Source organism: Chrysochloris asiatica, unplaced genomic scaffold (genome assembly GCF_000296735.1).
Source record: "Chrysochloris asiatica unplaced genomic scaffold, ChrAsi1.0 scaffold00106, whole genome shotgun sequence".
In the NCBI taxonomy this organism is placed as follows: Eukaryota; Metazoa; Chordata; class Mammalia; order Afrosoricida; family Chrysochloridae; genus Chrysochloris; species Chrysochloris asiatica.
In genome coordinates, this window is record NW_006408624.1 from 2,907,000 (window position 1) to 2,930,145 (window position 23,146).

Consider the following 23,146-nt stretch of genomic DNA (forward strand, 5'->3'; position numbering starts at 1 on the left):
CTTAGTCCTCAAAGTAAAATCTTTGCTCATTAATACTTTAAAGAGGTCTTTTGCAGCAGATTTGTCCAATGCAATACATCATTTGATTTCCCGACTGCAGCCTCCATGGACATTCATTGTGGATCCAAGTAAAATCAAATCCTTGATAACATCATCAGTCTTTTCTCCATTTATCTTGATAGTTTATTGGTCCAATTGTGAGGATTTTTGTTTTCTTTACACGGAGTTGTAACAGTAGATGTTGTAAATGCCTTTGAGTCAGTTCTGACTTTTAGTAACCTGGTATAGGGTTCCTGAGGAGTGGCTGCTGGGTTTGAACTGTCAACTTTGCACTTAGCAGTCCAGAGCTTACACTGCAGTGCCACACCAGGACTCCAATAGTAGCAGTTGTTGTTGTTCTTGTTGTTAGGTGCTGGTGAGTGGTTCTGACTCATAACAACACTATGAACAACATAACAAAACACTACCCAGTCCTGCACCTTCCTCATGAGTATTATGCTTGAGCCCACTGTTGCTGTCATTGTGCCAATCCATCTCGTTGGGGGTCTTCCTCTTTTTTTGCAGACCCTCCACTTTACTAAGCATGATGCCTTCCTCCAGGGACCGGTGCTTCTTTATAACCTGTCTGAAGTTTGAGAGACAAAATCTTGCCATCTGTGATTCTAAGGAATATTCTAGATATATCTCTTCCAACACAGATTTGTGTGTTCTTCTGGTAGTCCATGGTACTTTCAGTGTTCTTCTCCAACACCTTATTCATCATTGTCCAACTTTCACATGCATATGAGACTATTGAAAATACCATGACTTGGGTCTGGTGCACTTTAGTCCGCAAAGTGACATCTTCGCTCTTGAACACTTTCAAGAGCTCTTGTGCAGCAGATTTGCCTAATGCAATATGCTATCTGATTTCTTGACTGCTGCTTCCGTGAGTGTTGATTGTAGATCCAAGCAAAATGAAGTCTTTGACAACTTCAGTCTTTTCTCCAATTAAAATGATACTATTATTGTTCCAGTGTTGAGGATTTTTGCTTTCTTTACAGTGAGGTATAATCAATATTGAAGGCTGTAGTCTTTGATCTTCATCAGTATTTTAAGTCCTCTTCACTTCCAGTAAACAAGGTTGTATCATATGCATATTGCAGGTTATTAATGAGTCTTCCTTCAATCCTGATGTGCTCTTCTTTATATAATCCAGTTCCTCTGATTATTTGTGTAGCATTCAAATCAAATTACTATAGGAAAGAATACAATCCTGGTACACACATTTCCTGATTTTAAACCGTTTAATATCCCTTTGTTCTGGTTGAATGACTGCCTCTTAGCCTATGTATAGGTTCCTCATGAACACAATTAAGTGTTCTGGAATAACCATTCTTCTCAGTGTTGTTCATAAATTGTCATGATCCACACAGTCAAAAGTCTTTGCATAGTCAATAAAGTACAACTAAACATCTTTCTGGTATTTTCTGCTTTCAGTCAAGATCCATCTGATGTCAGCAGTGTTATTCCTAGTTGTGTGTTCTCTTCTGAATCCAGCTTGAAATTTCGAATCCTCATTTCTTCCATTTGCTACTCTGGAGAGGAAGTTTCAGAGTCTCTTCTGACATCCTTTTTGACGTTTTCTTTTTTTCTCATCTTTTTAATGATCTTTTGCCTTTTTCCTGTATGATGTTCTTGATATCATCCCAGAACTCTTCTGGTCTTTGGTCATTTGGTCAGTATCTAATGTATCAAATTTGTTCTTGAGACGGTGTTTAAATTTAGGTGGGATATGTTCAAGGTCCTATTTTGGCTCTCATGGACTTATTTTAATTTTCTTTAGCTTCCATCTGAACGTTCATATGAAAAATAGGTGGTCGGTTCCATAGTTGGCTCCTTGCCTTGTTTTGGCTGATGATATTGAGCTTATCCACCATATCAACAGATGCAGTCAGTTTGATTCTTGTGTATTCCATCTGGTAAGGCCCATGTGTATAATTCTCTCTTACGTTATTTAGAAAAGATGTTTGCAAAATTCTAATGTGATCTCCAGCATCATTTCTGCCACTAAGGCCATATTTTATAACTACTGATCCTTTCTCTTTGTTTCTAACCTTTGCATTCCAGTCACCAGTAATCATGAATACATCTTTTTTTTTTTTTTGGCTAGATAGTGTACTTTATTAATGGTACATGACAAGACTGGGCTCTCTAAAGCCCCTCCCCTTCTCCAGGGGGTCTGGATGGAAACTGAGAATGGGAGTTTCTCAGTGTGTAGGGGAATTAGAGTTGGGATAAGGACTCACAGCAGCTGAGGGCCTCTCTCTTCTCTAGTGCTGTTGCTGGGGCTGGTGGTCCAGGGGGCTCTTATTCTCTGGAGGCCATGTGGACCATAAGATCCACCACCCTGTTGCTATAGCCAAATTCATTGTCATACCAGGAAATAAGCTTGACAAAGTGGTCGTTGAGGGCAATGCCAGCCCCAGCATCAAAGGTGGAAGAGTGGGTGTCACTGTTAAAGTCACAGGAGACGACCTGGTCTTCAGTGTAACCCAGGATGCCTTTTAGGGGTCTATCTGATGCCTGCCTCACCACCTTCTTGATGTCATCATATTTGGCAGCTTTCTCCAGGCGGCAGGTCAAGTCCATAACAGACATGTTAGGAGTGAGGACACAGAAGGCCATGCCAGTGAGTTTCCCATTCAGTTCAGGGATGACCTTGCCCACAGCCTTGGCAGCACCAGTAGATGCAGGGATGATGTTCTAGGCAGCCCCACAGCCACCACGCCACAGTTTCCCAAAGGGGCCATCCACAGTCTTCTGGGTGGCAGTGATGGCATGGACTGTGGTCATGAGTCCCTCCATGATGCCAAAATTGTCATGGATGACCTTGGCCAGGGGGGCCAAACAGTTGGTGGTGCAGGAGGCATTGCTGACAATCTTGAGGGAGTTGTCATACTTCTCATGGTTCACGCCCATCACAAACACGGCGGCATCAGCAGAAGGGGCAAAGATGATTACCCTTTTGGCACCACCCCTCAAGTGAGCTCCAGCCTTCTCCATGGTTGTGAAGACAGCGGTGGACTCTACAACATATTCAGCACCAGCATCATCCCACTTGATGTTGTGGGATCTGGCTCCTGGAAGATAGAGATGGGCTTCCTATTGATGATAAATTTCTCGTTCTCAGCCTTGACAGTGCCATTGAACTTGCCATGGGTGGAATCATACGGGAACATATATACCATGTAGTTGAGGTCAATGAAGGGGTCATTGATGGCAGCAACCTCTACTTTGCCAGAGTTAACAGCAGCCCTGGTGACCAGGCGCCCAATACGGCCAAATCCGTTGACTCCGACCTTCACCATCTTGTCTCAGGGATGCGGCTGGTACTGCAAGAGAAGCTGCGGCTGCATATCGAACGGGGAGAAGCAGAGAGCCATGAATACATCTTGATTGCATGTTTGGTCAGTTTCAGACTGAAGATTCTGGTAGAATTCTTCCAGTTTGTAATCACTGGCTTTAGTGGTTGGAGCATAAATTTGAATAATGGTTATATTAACTGCTCTTCATTGTAGGTGTGTGGATGGGATATTATATCACAGACAGTATTGTACTTCAAGATCTTCAAATGCTTTTTTGACAATGAATGTGACACTATCCTTTAATTTGCTGTTTCTGGCATAGTAAACCATGATTTAAAATGGCGAATACTAGCTAATTTCAGCTCACTAATGCCTCAGATACCAGTATTGATGTATTTCATTTCATTTTTGAGAACTTCCACTTTTTCTAAATTCATACTTTATATATTCTATGTTCTGATTATTAATGGATGTTTACAGCTATTTCTCTTCATTTTGAGTTAAGCCCATCAGTAAATGAAGGTTCTTAAAGCTTTACTCCATTCGAATCATCATGGTGAACTCTACTTAGAGGAGGCAGCTCTTCCCTAGTTGTATTTTGAGTGCCTTCCAACCTGAGGGGCTCATCTTCTAGCATTATGTCTGACAATATTCTGGTGCTAGTCATCGTGTTTTCACCTTCTGGTATTATGTCTGACAGTGTTCCACTGCAATTCATAAGGTTTTCAGTGGCTAAACATTCAGAAATAGTCTGTGTCTCCTTCCTATTCTTTCATAGTTTGGAAGCTCCGCTGAATACTGACCACTATGGCGTAGCTCCCAGCATCATAGCAACCTGCAAGCTACCACACACAGTATGACAACCTGACAGACGAGTGTTTTTTTGTTGTTGTTAAGTACCATGAAGTCGGTTGCGACACCCTGCACAGGGTTTCCGAGGCTGTAAATCTTTATGGGAGCAGAAAGCCTCATCTTTGTCCCGCGGAACCACTGGTAGTTTCGAACTGCCGACCTTCAGATTAGCAGCCTGATTCATAACCACTATGCTATCAGAGCTCTTGACAGACGAGTGGTGGATAGTAAATATTGGTGGTGGTGGTGGTGCTTATGTGCCATCAAGTTGGACTCTCCTGTATAGGGCTTCCGAGGCTGTGTGGTGCTGTGGGTTAATGCGCCAGACTGCAAAGCCATTTGAACTGCAAGGTCGGTGGTTCAAGCTCACCAGCTGCTCCTCAGAAACCCTATACAGGGTTGCTATGGTTCAGAACTGACTCAATGGCACTTCACTACAACAACAACAGTTATTTACAGATGCGTAAAGCCTTATCTTTTTCCCATGAAGCAACTGGTAGATGCAAACTGTTAACCTTCTGGTTAGCAGCCCAGCTCATGATGCACCATGCTACCAGGGTTTCTTATAGTATACAGTTGTTAAGTGCTGTCAAGTCAGTTCTGACTCTTAGCGACCCTGTATAGGGTTTCCAAGTAGTAGCTGGTGAGCTTGAATTGCTAACTTTGTGGTTGAAACAAACTTTGAAGTCCTGGGAAAGAGAGGAGGAGCTGTCAATTCTGTGAAAGTACCATTCTCTGAGACAAGAAGCACAGGATAAGCAAGTTTATGGGGAAAGATAGAGAGTTCATTTTGTAATATGTTTTGTAATATGTTTATGTACATGTATGTATATATCACAATAAAGCAAAAAAAAAAAAGCAAGAATGTTTGGTTTTTGGATTTCTTAAATTTGATGTGCTGGTAGGCTGTTCAGGTGGAGCTGTCCAGCAAACTCTTCGATACAGAGAACTGACTAGAGATAAAAAAATTGGAAGGATAGTGGATGAAACATTAGAAAACAAAGTGGAAAGTGGAATGAGAAGAGAGTTGGATTTGGAGCCAGGGAGAATACTATTATTTAATAGAGCAAAACCACGAGGGATTCCTCAAAGGAGACTGCAAAAGAATTAGGCAAATGGAGACCTCAGAAAATACACAAATCAACTAGAAGAGGCACAAGTATGTCAGCTGCTGCAGAGAAATCAGCAATGAAATTTATCCATTGGATTTTGGCACAAAAATCATTTGAATGAGGTGATAAGGGTGAAAGAATATTGACAAGAGTTCAGGTGTGAGCTTTAGATGAAAAAGTGGAGGCAGGTTCTTCCCAAGGACTGCATACTGTAGTTGCACTTATGTTGAGACTGTGACATCTTTCAGGGCAGACAAGGTCTGTTTCACATCTCTGGTCTCAGAAACAAGGACTGGAAGAGAGGATGGTGTCAGTAAATTCTAAGATTTGGGATAGAGAAAGATTTCGCGGAGGTAGTCTCTTTGCAGATTAGGCTTGAAGGATGAGGATGATTGGGAGGAGAGGTGGGAGGCAGGGCTCTTGGATGATGGGATGCTTGAGTATGTAAAGGGGACCTATGTATGAAGTGGGGTCCCTGTAAGGTGTGTGTGGTCCTGTGTGAAGCGGGCCTGTGTATAAGTTTTGAGGGGAGTGTTTGGGGTATAGGTACAGGGCCGGAGGCTGCTATGGGGGTGGGCCTTCCAGCCTCATTAACACCGCTGCACGGTTTCAGGATTTCGTGGCGCCTCTACCGGAGCCCTCCCGCTGGGCTGCACGACAACTATTGACCGCCAGGGGCCGCTGCCTCGGGTCCCCGGTGCCCCCGCCCCTCTCCGTTGGCCTTTGTTGCCGTCGGAGCGCCCCGCTTGACTCGTTCCCGTCCGCCCCCTGGGCCTGGCGGCCGCGCCTGCGCACTATCAACTGGCTGGGTGCTCGAAGGGGGAGCTGCTGCAGCCTCCGCGGCGGCGGCGGCAACGGAGGCTGCGGGGGTGGCGGCGCGAGCGGCCGGGCTTCGGGGAGAAGCCGAGCCCGGCCCGGGAGTCCGAGCAGCGAGAGTGCAGGGTACCTAGATCCCTCGCGCTGGACTCCAAAGTCTCCAGGCCGCCTGACCTCCGCACGGGTATATGGGATGGAAGCGGGACCCTCGGGAGCAGGTAAGGGCCCCCAGGAGGGGGTTGCTGTGTGTGCTCCAAGGACCAGCGAGCTCCCGCGTGCGGAACGGGGTTTCCGAGTGAGGAAAGGGCTCCTGAGTGAGCAAAGAGGGGCTCTCATGGGATTTGGGGTGGGGGGGCAGTTTGAAGGGGACTGTGTGCAGTTCCGGGAGAGAAACCCTTGTGAAGGGAGCTATAAGATGAGGGTCGTTTGTAAAAGGAGGCTGTTTGCAGTCCTGGGAGTGAGAAGTAATCTTGGAGAAGGGCCTGATCGCACTCAAGGACTCCAGTAGGTCTGAGGAGGCCTAGAGAGAGGCCCGGCAGGTGGCAGGGGGCGGGCTCCAGGTGTCCCAGAGAGGAGGGGGGCGACACAGATGGCCCTGGAGCTGCCGCATGTCGGAGGCGGGGGCTCAGTCTGGCTGGACTGGGTTAGTGTCTGTCTTAGTTATCTACTGCTGCTGTAACAGAAATACCACAAGTGGATGGCTTTAACAAACAAATTTGTTTTCACACAGTTTTCGAGGCACAAATTCAGGGTGCTGACTCTAGGGGAAGGCTTTCTCTCTCTGTCGGCTGTGGAGGAAGATCCTTGTCTTGAGAGGAGCGTCTGCTCCAGAGCGATTTTATTGTGGCTTGGCATGTCTCTTCCCCCAACTCTGCTTCATCTTCTATCTCAAAAGAGATTGACTCAAGACACACCCTACACTAATCCTGTCTCATTCGCATAACAAAGACAGCCCATTCCCAAATGGGATTATAACCGGAGGCCAAGAGGTTAGGATTTACACAACCTAGTTTGGGGGACATATTTCAATCTCTAACAGTGTTTCAGGGGCAAGGCACCAGAGCTTCGCCGAGAGCTCCGCCCTAGCCTGGCCTGATGCGGGGGCGAGGGTCAGGGGGCGTTGGGTGGGGACTCAGCCCCGGGATTCCACCAAGTGAGTCTGGGGAGCCAAAGTGGAGGCGCTGGAGCATGCGCGGAGGTAGCCGCTGGAAAGGACTGCTCGATGTAATGGGGGTGTGGCTGTCCAAGATCCGTCTCCCACTTTCCTGGTCCTGGTTTGGCTAGGAAGAAGGAGCCAGCTGATGGGATGCATTCTTTAACTTTATCCTTGCTGGGGCCAATGTAAGTGGTCTTTCCCCCTATCTTAAAACAGTTGGCTCTGAAATCTCTTCAGTCACAGTTTGCTAAAAATGTTCAAGGGAACCTGCCAATGTGCCTGTCGTTAAATGCTGTTGAGTCGATTTCGACCCAAAGCAATCCTATATAGGGTTTCCTAGGAGGAGCTGGTGAGCTTGAACCACCAACGTTGCAATTCAAACAGCTTTGCAGTCTGGTGCATTAACCTTCAGTGCCACACCAGGACTCCTCCTCTGCCATTAGAAAAGGGAAAACTGGGCCAGAAGCAATGTCTTGGGGTAGGGGTGGTCCACCCTTGAAAATAGGCCTTAGAAAAGAAAGGTGTTACTAAGGGACCAAGGCCACCTGGAAGCAGTTGTCTGCCTTTTTAGCAAATTTCTGGGTACTGCTGGTTAATGCGCTGGAAAGCAAAGTCAGTTGAATTGCAAGGTTGGTGGTTCATGCACACCATCTGCTTCTTGAAAACCTTATACAGGGTCATTATGAGTTGAAACCTACTTGACTACAGTTAACAACAACATACTTCTAGTCACTCTCATTCCTGTTCCTTTCTCACTCACTTGTTCATTCCCAGAGGCTAAGAAATGCTTTATCAGATGGATGAGACTGGCACTTAACAACAGTGACAACAATGGAATTCTGGTGTGGCTGTAAGATAAGCACTGAACTGTTGTGAAGTGCCCTTGAGTCTTTGATAATGACCCTGTTTAGGGTTTCTGAGGAGTAGCTGGTGAGTTTGAACCACCGACCTTGCTGGTCAAACCGACCTTGAGATTTAGTGCATTATTCTCAAGGGTCACTTTGAGTCAGAACTAATTTGACAACAACAATCCTTTCAAATGCCTCTTGCAGTGACAGCCTAATCTCTCCTGTATCCCAGAGTCATTAGACTCTAGGTTGCCTTGCTAGCTAATGGGTAGTAGACCAGGGTGGGAGATTTTAGCCACCATTCTTGTGTTCTGAGGAGCTCTGGTAGCATAGTTGTTACAAATTGGGCTGCTAATCTCACAGTCAGCAGTTTGAAACTACCAGCTGTTCTGTGAGAGAAAGATGAGGCTTTCTGCTCCTATAAAGATTTACTGCCTTGGAAACCTGTACTGCCTGTACAGGGTCGCTATGAGTCAGAACTCAGTCCACAGCACATCACCACCACCACCAGGACTCTTGTGTTCTGAGCCTCAGATGTAGGCTAATGTCTTTTTCACACACAAGCAGGAGAAAAGAAAAACAGGAGAAATGGAGGAAGGGTTCCCCAAGAAGACTAGACTCACCAGTATGACCTAGAGGGAACTGGGCCTCTTTTGCCCTAGGTCCCTTACCCTGTGATGGGAGGAGTAACAATCTGGGCCCTGGAATCCTTTAGGTCCCCTCTCATCACCTCTTTCCATTTGGTCTGGGGATAGGAAGAAGATTTACTTTTGTGGTAGAAAGATCTTTGTCTTTTAGATCAAACATTCCCCCTTCAAGGAAATAACACCTACAAGCTCACTCAAATCATCCATTCACTCAAAAAGTTCTTAATGACTACTTTCCCCTAAACAAAAACAACCTTAGGGAAAGTCTGGTGACACTAAGGTATGAGAGTTGTTGTTGTTAAGCCTGTCATAGCAACCCTGTATAGGACTTCTGGGGAGTGGCTGGTGAGTTTGAACCGCTGATCTTGTGGTTTAAACCAACCTTGTGGTCCAGTGCATTATTCTGCAGCACCACACCAGGACTCCTGGGTACGGGAGTTGTTATGTTAGGTGCCAGCGAGTTGGTACTGACTCCTAGCGACCCTATGCACAGCAGAACAATACAGGATACAGTGCCCTGTCCTGGGCTAACCTCACATGGGAGTAGAGTGCAGAAAACAACCAGTGTCAGTGGTCACTACTTCTGCTCTCCCTTATACCTCTCCCAATCTCAGGAGCTCTCTTGGTTTTCTAGGCTGGATCCTGTTAGCAACAACCTGTAAGCTAGAGGGTGTGTGCCACCGAGGTCCAGGAGGATTTTTGAGAGCTTTCACCAGTACCAGCACCAGACTGCTGATAATTTTTATCTTGATGATTTCCTAGTAGGCTCTGAAGTGATGAAGAAGTTACCCTTTTTGCTTGTTGTAAGAAAGGCTCTAGGGAGGGAACAAAGCTTGGTGTTTGGAGTTGGCTGTAACCTTATGAAGAGCCTAGTGGGGCAGGCTTTGCTGCATTAAAGGATGCAGTTGAAATTAGCTGGAAGAACCCCATAACTGCCTTCTTCCCAGGCTCAGACTATTTTCTTGGAAGTTAGGGTAATGCCTTGAAATGGTCCAAGGGCACACACAAACTAAAGTGTTGTTGCTGGCTTCACTGGGTTTATGCCTAGGCGTGCCAACTGTGCCCAGATATGTTCCAAGCAAATGTACTTGATTGAATACTCCTGAGGGCAGAGGCAGTATCTGATACATCTTGAAACCAGCAAGTGACTAGCATAGACCCTGACATGGTACATGTTTGTTAATTGAATTGAATCATGTTCATGTGTGATTAAAGCACTTATGTGTGGGTTAAAGCACATGTGTGAATATTTCATCATCTGTGTATTCTCATGTGTGGACAAATTCTTTTTGGAGAGATTGACCTGTTAGTTTTTGCTTATCTGCTAACCAACCCAGCTCTGAGTTTGTGATTTTTAAATAGGCAGTCTGGCTCCTTGGGAGGTATGTGGGCCTCTGAACTGCTGGGAAGGAATCCCTGAGCTAGGGCTTTCAACTCTATTACTACCTTCCTTCTCTTGGCCAGTTGGGAATGGGGGAGGGGGAGTGTCCTTTTCAGGGCCCCTCCTTCTTACTCCTGTCTGCAGGGAAGGGCCCCGCCCCTTTTCCCCAAGGCCCAAGCTTTGTCTTCTAGCTGGGGCCCTCATCTGCATCACAAAGTGGCCGTCTGTCCCTGTCTGGGTCTGAAGGGAAGTGTCTCCTTTTCTCAGACTAAAAGCTGGGGGTGGGGGGGTTAGTGGGGGGAGGAGCAGCACTGTACAGTTGTAAGGCTTGCTGGGGGATGGGATTGGAGAGATTGCCACCTCTCCCTTCTTTCCCAAGTTTGGAGATGGAGGAGGGGTTGTTAGGGATTCTCCTGTTTTCCTAAAGCATTCTTGGAGAAGAGCATGTTCTAACGAACTCTGGTGTCGTTCTAATATGGATGGAAGAGAAGACTTTGTGGTTAAAGTATCTGTTTCATGCCCCATCATTTCCACCCATCCCCCCAGCTCTAGGTGATACCTTTTTCCCAAAGCCCAAACATGTATTCAGAAGAAGGTAAAACAGATTGTTAAGTGCAGTGGAGTCGATTCTGACCCATAGCAACCCTGTATTGGGTTTTCGAGGAGTAGCTGGTGAGCTTGAACCTCCAACCTCATGGTTCACACCGACTTTGTAGTCTAGTGCATTAACGCATAGTGCCACACCAGGACTCCTAAGTCCCTGCTTTTGAAGAACTTGCAGTCTAAGTCAGTGTAAGCTCTTTAGGTCTGTGTGTGTATGTATTTGGATATGTGTGATGGGCATGTGTGTCTGTGTCTGTCTGACTGTGGATTTGTGTTCAGTTTCTGTCCAGCTCTTTCTGGGGTAGATGGCCAGATACTAGTAGTTAGGCTTTTACTTCCTCATACAGCTGAGTTCCGAAGGCCTTGCTTGTTCCCGCCCCTCAGCCTCTATTTCTGTGTCTTCAGAGTGGGGCCTGGCTTGACAGGTGGTTGGTTGGGAGCCTTGAGCAGTTTAGCCCTGAGAAGTGTGCCCCTCCCCTAAATGGCTCTGACCTCCTCCTGACCCCCCAGTTGTGGATCTGTCCCATCCCCCAGCCTGGCTGACTGGTGAAGAGAAACTCTTAAGATGGTTTATCCTTCTCCCCACCCACCTGGCCCGGTCCTCTACTGTCCCGGACAATGGTAGTTGAGGACAAAGACTACTCTTAAGCAATGTTCTGCCTTTTTCCCTTTCCCCTCAAGCTAGAAAAATAAGACTGGGCTTAGCAACCAGATGGTGACAAGAAAGGAGTAGGAGCTGGCCCCGCCCTAGCCCCTTCCCAAGGGCCCCCTCTGTCTTGAAATTGATCCCTTTCCGCTACTGTCTGGGCCCTATGGGTGGAAGGAGCTGTGGGAAGTGAAGGGAGCAGCTGAATATAAGCTGAAGGGAATATAAAATTTTTGTATTCTCCTTCCCAGATCCAGTGTCTCCTTATCCAATATTCTACTTTCTGCCTTTCCTTCCCAAACCCATTGTCATGGATTCTGAGTCATAGTGGCCCGCCCTGTAAGGCTTTTTCTTCATTAGTATCCTCCAAGGTAGCCTTGCTTTCTGCCCCAATTCCCAACTCTAACCGTGCCTTAACCCCTTGTTCTCCTTCCCCTGGCTCCCAATTCAAGTTTTTTTTTTTTTGATTATTGTGGTTCCCCCTAGTTTTGCCCTTTCCTCTAGCTCCCTACTTCAGCCTCCTTTCTAACTTTTTCCTTTTGTCTCTCTCCCATCCTAGCCTCTTAGTTGCCTTAATCCTGTCTCAAATGCCACACCACCCCCACTCTAACCTGGCTTCCTTTGGCTCTTCCTCCTGCCTCCATTGTAAAGGTGCATTAAAAGTTGATGCCATTTTGCATCCAGGATGGTGATCAGTGAGAAGAAAATCTGGATGGCAGAGAGCATAGGGCATTTTTGGTCTTCTGCTAGATACCTGGTAGAGGCAAGAACCTTAATCACGTAGAAAGAAGATAAAGGTTTTATTTACTGGGAACCAGATTTAGCCTCTTTACCTAACTTGATGAATTTAAGATAGACAACAGGTATAATTTTCCTGACAAGTTATTTTTAAAAAAGAGGAAGAATGAACTTGAGGTGTCTGAACCAGTGGAAGCCTTCAGCTGGTTAGACAGGAAAGAGGCTTCCCTTATGCTCTCCTGTTCCTGTTCTAGGAAGCTGCTGCCTTCTCTGATCAGCATGGTTAGGAGAAGGCTGCCAGACTCTGACCTCACCAGGCTCTTTGTCTTATAGCTGCGGGCGCCTACCTGCCCCCCCTGCAGCAGGTGTTCCAGGCACCTCGCCGTCCTGGCATTGGCACTGTGGGGAAACCAATCAAGCTCCTGGCCAATTACTTTGAGGTGGATATCCCTAAGATCGACGTCTACCACTACGAAGTGGACATCAAGCCTGATAAGTGTCCCCGCAGAGTCAACCGGTAAGTGATCCACATCTAAGCACCCAAACCTAGGAATTTTTTCTTTCCTGAGTGAAAGAATCTTGAAATAGGAGTGGGAGAGGTAAAAGAGAAAACCAAGAGGGAGATAATACCAAGTCCTAAGAAAGCTTTTCAGGAGGAAACGGGTTGTCTTTTCAGATGCCAGAAAAGTAAAGTAAGGAAATACTGAAAAAACATTATTGGACTTGGCTATTAGGAGATCACTAAGGCGCTCTGATAGTGTAGTGGTTACGAATCGGGCCGCAAACCGTAAGGTCAGCAGTTCGAAACTACCAGCTGTTCCGCAGTAGAAAGATGAGGCTTTCTGCTCCCGTAAAGATTTACAGCCTCGGAAACCCTGTACAGGGTCGATATGAGTCGGAACAGATTCCACGGCACATAACCATGACCAATAAGTGGCTCCTGTGAGACCAATTTCATTAGGGTTATAGTTGTTCAGTGCCATCAAGTTGGTTCTGACTCATAGTGACCCCGTATTGGTTTTACAAGGAGCATCTGATGAGTTTGAACTGCCAACATTGTGGTTCAAACTGATTCTTACTAGTGCTTATCCTACAGCGTGCCACATCAGAACTCCATAATCTGACTACAATGTGTTAAATAAGTGGAAAGTAAGGTGGTAGGAATAGTAAGAGCTACTGATAGTTTTTTTTCCCCGAAGTTTGGTAGTGAAGTGAAGTGGGAAGAGAGGAAATATGTTGGTTAGAGAAGACTTGTAGGGGTGTCTTGAAAATTTGAACATTTGTTGAAATTAATGAAGACATTTTGGAAGTGAAACAAGGGCATGTTTATAAATTGAGAAGAAAGAGCAAAGGAGAGGTTAAAGGTATAGAATAGAGAGAGGAAGAATGAAAATAAAGTATTTTTGCTGACAAGGACATTACAGGACACAAAGTTGTTGGGATTAGTCCTAGACACAAAAAGCAATATTTCTTTTTAGAATTATTTTGTTACTTGAAAACTATATATGTACAATGTTAAAAAAAAAGAACATTAAATATTTGCAAAATGAAAACTTTCTCCTTACTACCTTGCTTTCCTGTCCCTCAGTACCTCTTCGTTGTTAATTTATTATTCATTGTTAATAATCTTGAGTATGTTTCCTGAGATTTCTCTATACCTAGGTTAGGATATATGTATATGTGTTGCTGTTAAGTGCCTTCAAGTTGGTTCCAACTCATAGCAGCCCTGTATTCAGTTTCCAAGGAGCAGCTTGGTGGGCTTGAGCTGCCGATCTGTGATTTGAAGTCCAGTGCTGATCCTACAACATCACATCAATTACTTTTTAAAACCTGTAAAATGTGGGATCCTATACACCTTGTTTTGCAGCTTGCTTTTTTCCACTGGAAAAAAAAAGATGTTTTAGAGAATAATATTTATCAATACATACAGATTTGCCTTAATCTTTTGCATAGCTTCTTTGGAATTCTACCGAATTAGATGCGTTATAACTTTTTAAATAAATCTATTGAGCCACATTTAGGTTTCATGTAAATTTGCTACAAATTGAAACTGTTAAATGTTATTATATATAGATACATTTTTATGTATCATATATATATACATGAGTGTATAGTGAAATTGCTGGTGCAATATATTTTTTAAAAATTTGAGATAATGCTTTTTTTAATATCATCAGCCAAGGTATCAGAGGTTTTGTTCACCATTCCTGTACTAATCCAGTATGTCAAATTTTTTCATATATGATAGAAATTTATATCTTTGTCTAATTTTAAACTCTATTTCTAATGCATAAAATTGAACTTACTTTCTTATCTTTAAAAATTATATAAGGAAAGGATACTTCAATGATGATAGGAAAGAAGAAGAAAAAGATGAGTGTGTGTGTATATGTCTGGAAAGTTGAGAGTGGCCTTTCTTTCTACTCTCTTCAGAGATATTAGAGTTACTTTCTGATGGGAAGTAGGAATGGGCTCTGAAGAGAAGGACATGAAAAAGACTGCTAGATATTACTGAAGATTAATTGGGTTTGAAATTGTGTGCTGTCAGTTGTTTCCAGTCTGTATTTTGAGTGTTTTTATCCAGTAGTGTTCAAGAGCTTTAGTTTACAAAGTAGAGAAATCAGATCGGTTGGATGGGCTGGATTTTGAAGGGTAGATGGACATTTTAAGGTCCAGCTGAAGAGGACAGGAATGAAGTCATAGAGATGTTAATAGAGAGGGAAAGCAGTAATAAGGACTAAGGAGTCCGGTTGTTGTTGTTAGGTGCCATGGAGTTGGGTTCTGACCCGTAAAGCCCTATGTAGGGTTTCCAAGGAGCTGCTGGTGAGCTTGAACTGCTGGCCTTGCGATTCAAATTGACTTTGCAGTCCAGTGCTAATCCCACAGCGCCACACCAGGTCTTCTAGTAGTGTTATGGATTACAAGCTGGGTGCTAATTGCAAGATCAGCAGTTCAAATCTACCAGTTGCTTCATGGGAGAAAGATGAGGCTTTCTGCTCTTATGAAGATTAACAGCCTCAGAACTGACGCAATGACTCACAACCATCACCAAGGACTAAGGCCTTCAGAGAGATGGAAGAGATTAGGTTCTTCTTGTTTATTTCTTTTCTAGGTTAGATCTTTCCCCCATCTAATTTTGCTTATCTGCTTGACGATTGGATTATTTTCCTGATACTGAACACTGCCTGGGGTTAAGCCCTTTGCCCCCTCAGCCTCCTCTGGTTAGAAGGCATTCACATCTACTCTTAATTCCTTTAGAGTCTGGGTCACCTGAGAACCCAGCATCACCTGGGAGCCTGTCAGAAATGCAGAATGTCAGGCTTCCTTCATGATATACTGAATCAGAATCTGATTTTAATTAGATCTCCTGGTGATTCACATGAATGTTGAAGTTTGAGAAGCACTTCCTTAGCATAGATGCAATTACCGTAGCTGTTAATGGAGTTAAAGTAGTAGATGGGACATTGCCTAGACTTAAAACTACTTCCAAAAGCTTGAAGTGGTAGTCTCTCAGCTTCTACAGGCCATTCCTCTCCCCCACAGGGAAGTGGTGGAATACATGGTCCAGCATTTCAAGCCTCAGATCTTTGGTGATCGCAAGCCTGTGTATGATGGAAAGAAGAACATTTACACCGTCACAGCACTGCCCATTGGCAATGAACGGGTAAGACTGGAATCATGCTAGGCCTGTGTCAGGGACCTGGGGTGGAACACAGTTCATGTAAACCTTTTTGGATTGTGGTAGTCCATTGTTGGTACAGAGAAAGTGTGTGTGTGGTTTTTCAGGGACCAGGGGTGGGGTGGGGTAAGTACGTTTATTTATTTATCCTCCTGTGTGCCTAGCTCCCTTCCAAGCTGATTGAGATTAAACTCTCTGCTGGGTGTGATTGAAAGGGACAAGAAGCAGTGAGTCACGGGAGACTGATGATAGGGACTCCTTTCAAGAGCACTTTGTGATGGTGTCTGGAAGCTAAGGGGCAGGATGTACTCTGGAGTCCTCATTATGACTCTTGTCAGTTCAAGGAGCAGATTCTTGACAAATCCATAGGATGGGGCATTTGGGTAGGTCAGGGCACGTTAGATTGTCTGAAAGAAATGGCAGTTTTTCACTGTTTTTTCTCACCTCCCTGAAGGTGGACTTTGAGGTGACAATCCCTGGGGAAGGGAAGGATCGAATCTTTAAGGTCTCCATCAAGTGGCTAGCCATTGTGAGCTGGCGCATGCTGCATGAGGCCCTGGTCAGCGGTCAGATCCCTGTTCCTCTGGAGTCTGTGCAAGCCCTGGATGTAGCCATGAGGCACCTGGCATCCATGAGGTACTGCTTGTAGTTAGTATCTAGGTTACAAATGGTGGCAGAATTGCTATGGGAGGAGGCGAGTCATGAATATGAGTACATAGTCAGGTCTCACTGTGTGTCTTTGAAAAACAGAGTGTTTTAATTCTTACCATGTGCCAAGCCAACTGTGCATATACCTTTAGATGGCTTAAAACCCTGGCCCTGCCCCTTTCAGATCTCTTTGAGCCTTAACCCATCTGTCGCTACAGGGCAGATAAAGGGTAGAGACTTGTACAAGGTCACACAACCACTAAAAGATCAGAGCTGAAATTAAAGCTCTGGTGTCCTGCCTTCCAGGCCAGGGCTCCTCTGTGCCCAGGATGCCTCACAGGGTGGGGGCCTGTGCCCGAGGGACCAGTTCTCTGTCTGTCCCTGCCAGGTACACCCCTGTGGGCCGCTCCTTCTTCTCACCGCCTGAGGGCTACTACCACCCGCTGGGGGGTGGGCGCGAGGTCTGGTTCGGCTTTCACCAGTCTGTGCGCCCTGCCATGTGGAAGATGATGCTCAACATTGATGGTGAGTAGGGAGAGCTGTGGAACCAGGGGCACCCCTAGTCCAGTCCCTCCAGCCTGTCCCTCCCAGTTCTGCAACCACATTCCTAGTCTAATCCCTATCTCCCTGGGGCCTTCCCTATTCTACTGCCCTGTAAGGAAGAGGGTGTAAAGAGCAGTGCCTTCATTTATCCTAGAAGACAGAACCTGAGCTGTGTGATTCCTGTCCTGTCCCTACAGTCTCAGCCACTGCCTTCTACAAAGCACAGCCGGTGATTGAGTTCATGTGTGAGGTGTTGGACATCAGGAACATAGATGAGCAGCCCAAGCCTCTCACCGACTCGCAGCGTGTTCGTTTCACCAAGGAGATAAAGGGTGAGGATCAGACAGGGAAATAGCACCGTTTTCTCTTTAGCACTAAGAGGAAATCTCCTTGGGATATGTCCAGGGGGAAGGCCAAGTGTGGGCACATTATTCCAACTCTGACACAAAATGTGTGTATTCCAGGCCTGAAGGTGGAAGTGACCCACTGTGGACAGATGAAGAGGAAATACCGTGTGTGCAATGTTACCCGCCGCCCTGCTAGCCATCAGACGTAAGTTGCCAGGGTTGCTAAGCCATAACCTGTTTATAGAGCAGGGCTGAGATTTTAAACACTCCCTGCTTCCTTGAACCCTACTTTATTGGCCCCTGAGTGAGCCTTGGACTGGTCTTGTCTTTAAAGGTAAGCTATGGTAATTTGACATCTGTCTCCCAACCTTCCCAACTCCATTGTTACTCTTTACCATTTTTACCTTCTTGGTCTTCCACCTTTCCTTCTTTGACCTTTACATAGAACAGGCAGGTTACTTTTATTCCTGTTCTGCTTCTGTAAATGTTAGAATTTCTCTCAGTTTATTCTTTTCCCTGAAAAAGAAATCTGGGTCCCTGGGCTTGACCTTTGGGAAGCTTTCACGAATTCCATTCCTCTTCTTGACCTCAGGCTATCATTCTGCACTATGAGTACCTACTCTGTGTCAGGATTTATACTGAACCCTAGAAATACAGATGAGTTAGACATGGTCCTGACCTTTGTGGCACTTGCCTCTCGTATCTTTGGCTTCTCCCTGGGAGCTCTATATTGCCTGCTTTCCATGAGTGGCAGAGCTCAGAGAAGAGACTGGGTAGAGACAAAGTCTGGGGCTTCCCTTGGCTGTGGGTGTGATACCTCCTTCCCTTCCCCCAAACAGGTTTCCCTTGCAGCTGGAGAGTGGACAGACTGTGGAGTGCACAGTGGCGCAGTATTTCAAGCAGAAATACAACCTTCAGCTCAAGTATCCCCACCTGCCTTGCCTGCAAGTTGGCCAGGAACAAAAGCATACCTACCTGCCCCTAGAGGTGAGGCTGCCAAGTAGTGGCTGGGCTGGGGAACAGACATTGTACCTACACACTGAACATCTGAGGTCTGTTCTTCCATTTGAGGTCTCAGCCTTATTGGAAAAGTGTCATTCTGAGTGATGTGAACTAACTCTATGAAATGTTCTCTGTGCAAACTGTATTTTACTGTTTAATAAGTAATTAGTTTATCCAGGACAGAGATTTCAGATACCCACACTTCTGTTCTTCTCTTAATTCCTCTTTCTGTGCTCTCTGGAGCAGAGTCTCTCAAATGTGATGGAGATAGAAGTGTAACATATTCTACAGAAAGTGAAAATGAATGTTGCCTATAATGTAAACTCTTTATTTCTCCAATGGCACCTAACAACAACAACTTTTCCAATGATCAGTGTGTTCTTTTTGGAAAAAAAAAAAAGTTAGCCCTAAGATTGGCATACTTTTACAAACTTCAGCAGATCTTTGAAATCCTGCAACAAGGGAAGAATAATAATGCTATTTAAGACACAGAACACAAAGGCAGAGTAATTGTGCTGTATTTGGTTTGGTATATGATAACCAAAGTGTTTAATGACAAACTACCATTTAATGTCCTCATTGTCTAGTTCTTTTTTGCTCAGAGTATGACCAGTGGATCAGTATAGCCTCTGGGCGGTTATTAGACTCATCTGGGAGATCATTACAATTGCAGAATATCCCAAAAGGTGAATTATATGCACATTAAAGTTTGGGAGGCACTGGCCTAGACTACTCTTTATTACTTTATTCTGGCAATAGGAGTGGGGTAGCTGGACCAAACTTTTCTGTGAGCTTCTGGGATTTCAGAATTAAGCAGAGGGAGTTAGGTCTAAGGGAGAATAGATCCCCAAATCCCAAAACTTGGATTTTAGTGAATAGTTGCTGATGCACAGAAAGTAGGATGAAGACAATATATTCTGAAGTATAAACAGAATTTCATAGGGACAATCCCAGCAAAATTGATAGGCTTTAGGTAAAATGCAAATTGAGATTTTTTTAGCAAATTCACTTCTGTTTAAATGATAGTTCCCAATGTGAATAATTTATGTAAGGACTTCTATCTTGATTTCTACTGTTGTTTATTTAACAAATATATATTGAGCTCCTACTATGTGTGTATCATATGCCTTCTAGGTGCAGGTTAATAAGATTGGCAAGATTCTTGCTGTCTTCAAGCATATATTCTAAAAAGGAGAGATAGACAATAAATTGATAAGTAAATAAGATAGTTTCAAGTAGTGATTAAGTGCTATGGGGAGTAACTGTATTAGTTTCCTAGGACTGTCATAACAAAGTATCACAAACTGGGAGAGTTATAAGAGCTGAAACTTACTGGCACACAGTTCTGGAGGCTACCCAACTGAATTCAGAGTATTGGCAGTTCCATACTCTCTCTGAAGGCTCCAGATCCTTTCTTGTCTCTCCCAGCTTCTGGAAGCCCAAGGCTTTGGCTGGTATCTGCAGCCATCTCTGACACTGTCCTCACATTCTTCCCTGTTGTTCTCTGTGTTTCTTCTCTTTGATAAAGCTTTCCTTCATACTGGACAGGGACCCACCCTACTGGAGTGTGCCTTCATATTAACTGATAACATCTTCAAAGACCCTGTTTCCAAACAAGTCCATGTTTATAGATAATAGGGGCTAAGACTTCATCATGTCTTTTTGGGGAACATAATTCATAATAATAATGATATTCATAACAAAACAATAATAAACAGGTTAAAGTCATAGAAGTAAGAGTGAAGGGGATGTTAAGAGTTACTTTAATTATTGTGGTCAGGGAAGGCCTCTTTTAGGAGACATTTAAGCTGAGTCTTAAATTATGATAGAACTAGCTTTGTAAATAACCTGAGGGGATAGCCTTCCAGGTAGAGGAAATAGCAAGTACAGAGACCCGGAAACAGCAGTGAGCTTGGAGCTTTTCTAGGAATCGACCATATTGGCTGGCATGTAGTGTATAGTGGAAATGTAGTAGAAAACATTGTTGGAGAGAAGTGCAGGGTCAAACATACAGGATTATCATGGGTAGGTGGATTTTTTTTTTTAGGACTATTTTGAAATCTAATGGACATACCATGAATTTATACAATATATGAACTTTTTTAACTGTTACTTTCACTTCACGTAATGTTTTCAAGATTCTTCCATATTGTAACATGTATCAGTCTTTTTTTAACTCAATAATATTCTTTTGTGTTGCCACATTTTATTCATTCATCAATTGGTAGTTGGTTGGGTTGTTTACACATTGTGAATAATGTTGATTTTAAACATTTGTATATAAATTTTTGTGTAGATGTATGTTTTCATTTCTTTTGGGTCTATATCTAATAATAGAGTCATCAAGCATATTCTATGCTTAACATTTTGAGGAACTGTCAAGTTGTTTCCTAAAGTGGCTGCACCATTTTACAGTTAACCACCAATGTGTGAGGGTTCCAGTATCTGGTGAGATGAGATTTGGGGATTTTTTTTTTTTTTTTTTTGAGTTAGTATCAATTTATTTTAAAAATAATAATGATTTTCTAGAGTATTTTGAAAGTGACATTATTAAGGTATAATTCATAACCTATACAATATACCTATTTTAAGTGGTGGAATGCCAAGGAGTCGGTTCCGACTCATAATGACTCTGAATAGGGTTTCTGAGGCTACAAATCTTTACAGGAACAGAAAGCCTCGTCTTTCTCTCACAGAGCAGCTGTTAGTTTTGAACTTTGACTTTGAGGTTAGCAACCCAACTCATAACCACTATGCTACCAGAGCTCCTTTTAAGGCTTTCAATGAAATATTCACAGGGTTTTGTCAGCCATCACCACAATCTAATTTTAGAACGTTATTGTCCCCCGTAAAATAAGCCCTGGTGTGCTGCTGTAGGATCAGCAGTGGACTGCAAACCACAAGGTCAGCAGTTCAAACCTACCAGCTACTTCATGGAAACTTTATATAACAGAACTATGCTATGAATTGGAACTAACTCCAAGTCTCTTAGCAGCAACAACAAAATAAGCCCAGACCCATTAGCCATCAGTTCACTCTCCCCTATTGCCCTGTACCCCCTCCAGCCCCTGGAAATTAGGAATCTATTTTTTCTTAGTAATCTATTTTCTGGACGTTTCATATAAATGGAATCATACAACATGGGTCCTTTGTGACTTCTTTCGTTAGTGTACTGTGCTGTTTTAACTTTTTATTGTGACTTGGGTGAAGGTTAACAGAGCAGATCATTAGTCTTGCACACACTTTGTTTCATCTCACTGATTGCAGTTCCTTAATGTGACTTCACATATCCAATACTTCCTCCCTGTGTGTCTTGTTTCCATTCCTCTTTCTTTTCCAACCCCTCTGAACTTTGTCTTTGGTCAAATGCTGCCCTTTTGATCTCAAATGATTGGCCCTTCTATAATGTATGTATCTCAATAGTGTTGTTGTTCTCCCTTATAGACCTATCTAGTGCATAACTGATAATTGAGCCATGAGGCACAGTGTTTTTAAGACTTACCCTTGCCACAGTATGTTTTCAAATAGAGTCCCTGGGTGGTACAAATAGTATACTTTGCTGCTAACTGCAAGGTTGGGATTTTTTTTTTTTTAATATTTTATTGTGAATTATGTGATAGTTTACATGGAAGAACATTAGTTTTACATTCATCCTATAGTATATCATTTCATTGCTATGGTTACAATCCCCTCCATGCATCATCAACCAACCAAAGGGTATACACTGCAAGCCTGCCCCCTGGTCATCAGCACACAGCCCCTCTCCCTCTCTGAGTCTAAAGTCCCCAACACTACCTTCTCTCCACGTCATCATCTCTGCCTCCATCTCAGGCATTACTGCTTCTCTGGGTAGGGTCCCATTCTCTGCTCTTCTCCCTTGATGGTCTCAGGGACGTCCTCTTTTAGGCTGAAAAGTTAATCACTCCGTTCCTTGCTAAAAAATGTCTACCTTTGCAATTCCAACCCTCACAAGCAGCCCAGATAACAATTATTCACTATTGTATCACAAGAGATCCATCCGGATTTCATTTCATTAGTCCTGCCTAGACAGATTATATACTACTCAGTGGAGATTCTACCATCCTCCATGCTCTATGAATCTAGCATCCCTCTTGAAAGCTTATAAGCCAGTCACTTCTTGCCTTTGTAGCACCCCACCCCACCCCCATTTTGGGTAGCCAGTGTCCAAGTTGACCATCCCTGTCTACACTGTGTATGGAGGGGGTGGGATTGATCCTCGCTGTAAGGATTTGTTCCCTCTTTTGAGCTACTGCATCCATAGGTGTAGGTCAAGTTCATCAAATTGTATCAGATTATGCTTTTTTTTTCCTCTTCTTTCTTCTTCTGGTTGAGCTTTGATCATCCAGTCATTGAAGCCAGGTCAAGTGAATATTATCTGTAAGTGTGGGTGTTCTTGTGCAGATGTCCTCTCTTCTTATCAGCTGGATGCTTCACTCTCCACTCTAGTCCTCTGTGGCTATGTCACTGACTCTGGACCCAAGAGTCCCTAGGTCTTGCCACACTGCTGGCCAACCAGGTCTTCACCCGGGTTCACAGAAGTCTATTGAACATTGTAGGGCTTTGCTCGCTGCTTCATTGCTGTGGGATTTTTAGTCCACTCAGAGTCAATGAGGTGGGATTTTGTTCTGATGGTAATAGGAACTCATTAGAGGATTGTGAGCAGAAAAATGATAGAAATTATGTTCATTCCTGTAGTTAGAAACCAGTGCTAGCCAGTGCCTCCCTTCCATGTCTTCCTTAAATGGTCATCCAGACCATTG

The 23,146-nt window shown here is 44.2% G+C and overlaps 1 protein-coding gene across 2 annotated transcripts in view; it reads left to right on the forward strand.

Moving 5' to 3' along the window:
* Positions 1-6,110: 6,110 nt before the first annotated feature.
* The window catches only part of AGO1 (argonaute RISC catalytic component 1), a 49,228-nt gene continuing 32,192 nt past the window's right edge, over positions 6,111-23,146 (forward strand). Inside the window, exons 1-8 of one of the 2 annotated variants that reach the window (XM_006867530.1) lie at positions 6,111-6,345; positions 12,480-12,663; positions 15,690-15,810; positions 16,280-16,461; positions 16,862-16,998; positions 17,214-17,348; positions 17,481-17,568; positions 18,203-18,350. In XM_006867530.1, coding sequence (XP_006867592.1) covers positions 6,321-6,345; positions 12,480-12,663; positions 15,690-15,810; positions 16,280-16,461; positions 16,862-16,998; positions 17,214-17,348; positions 17,481-17,568; positions 18,203-18,350 — 1,020 coding nt within the window. In that variant the 5' untranslated portion in view covers positions 6,111-6,320. Of the gene's footprint in view, positions 6,346-11,500; positions 11,533-12,479; positions 12,664-15,689; positions 15,811-16,279; positions 16,462-16,861; positions 16,999-17,213; positions 17,349-17,480; positions 17,569-18,202; positions 18,351-23,146 lie in introns of those variants that run through there. The other variant, XM_006867531.1, reaches the window with a different exon arrangement.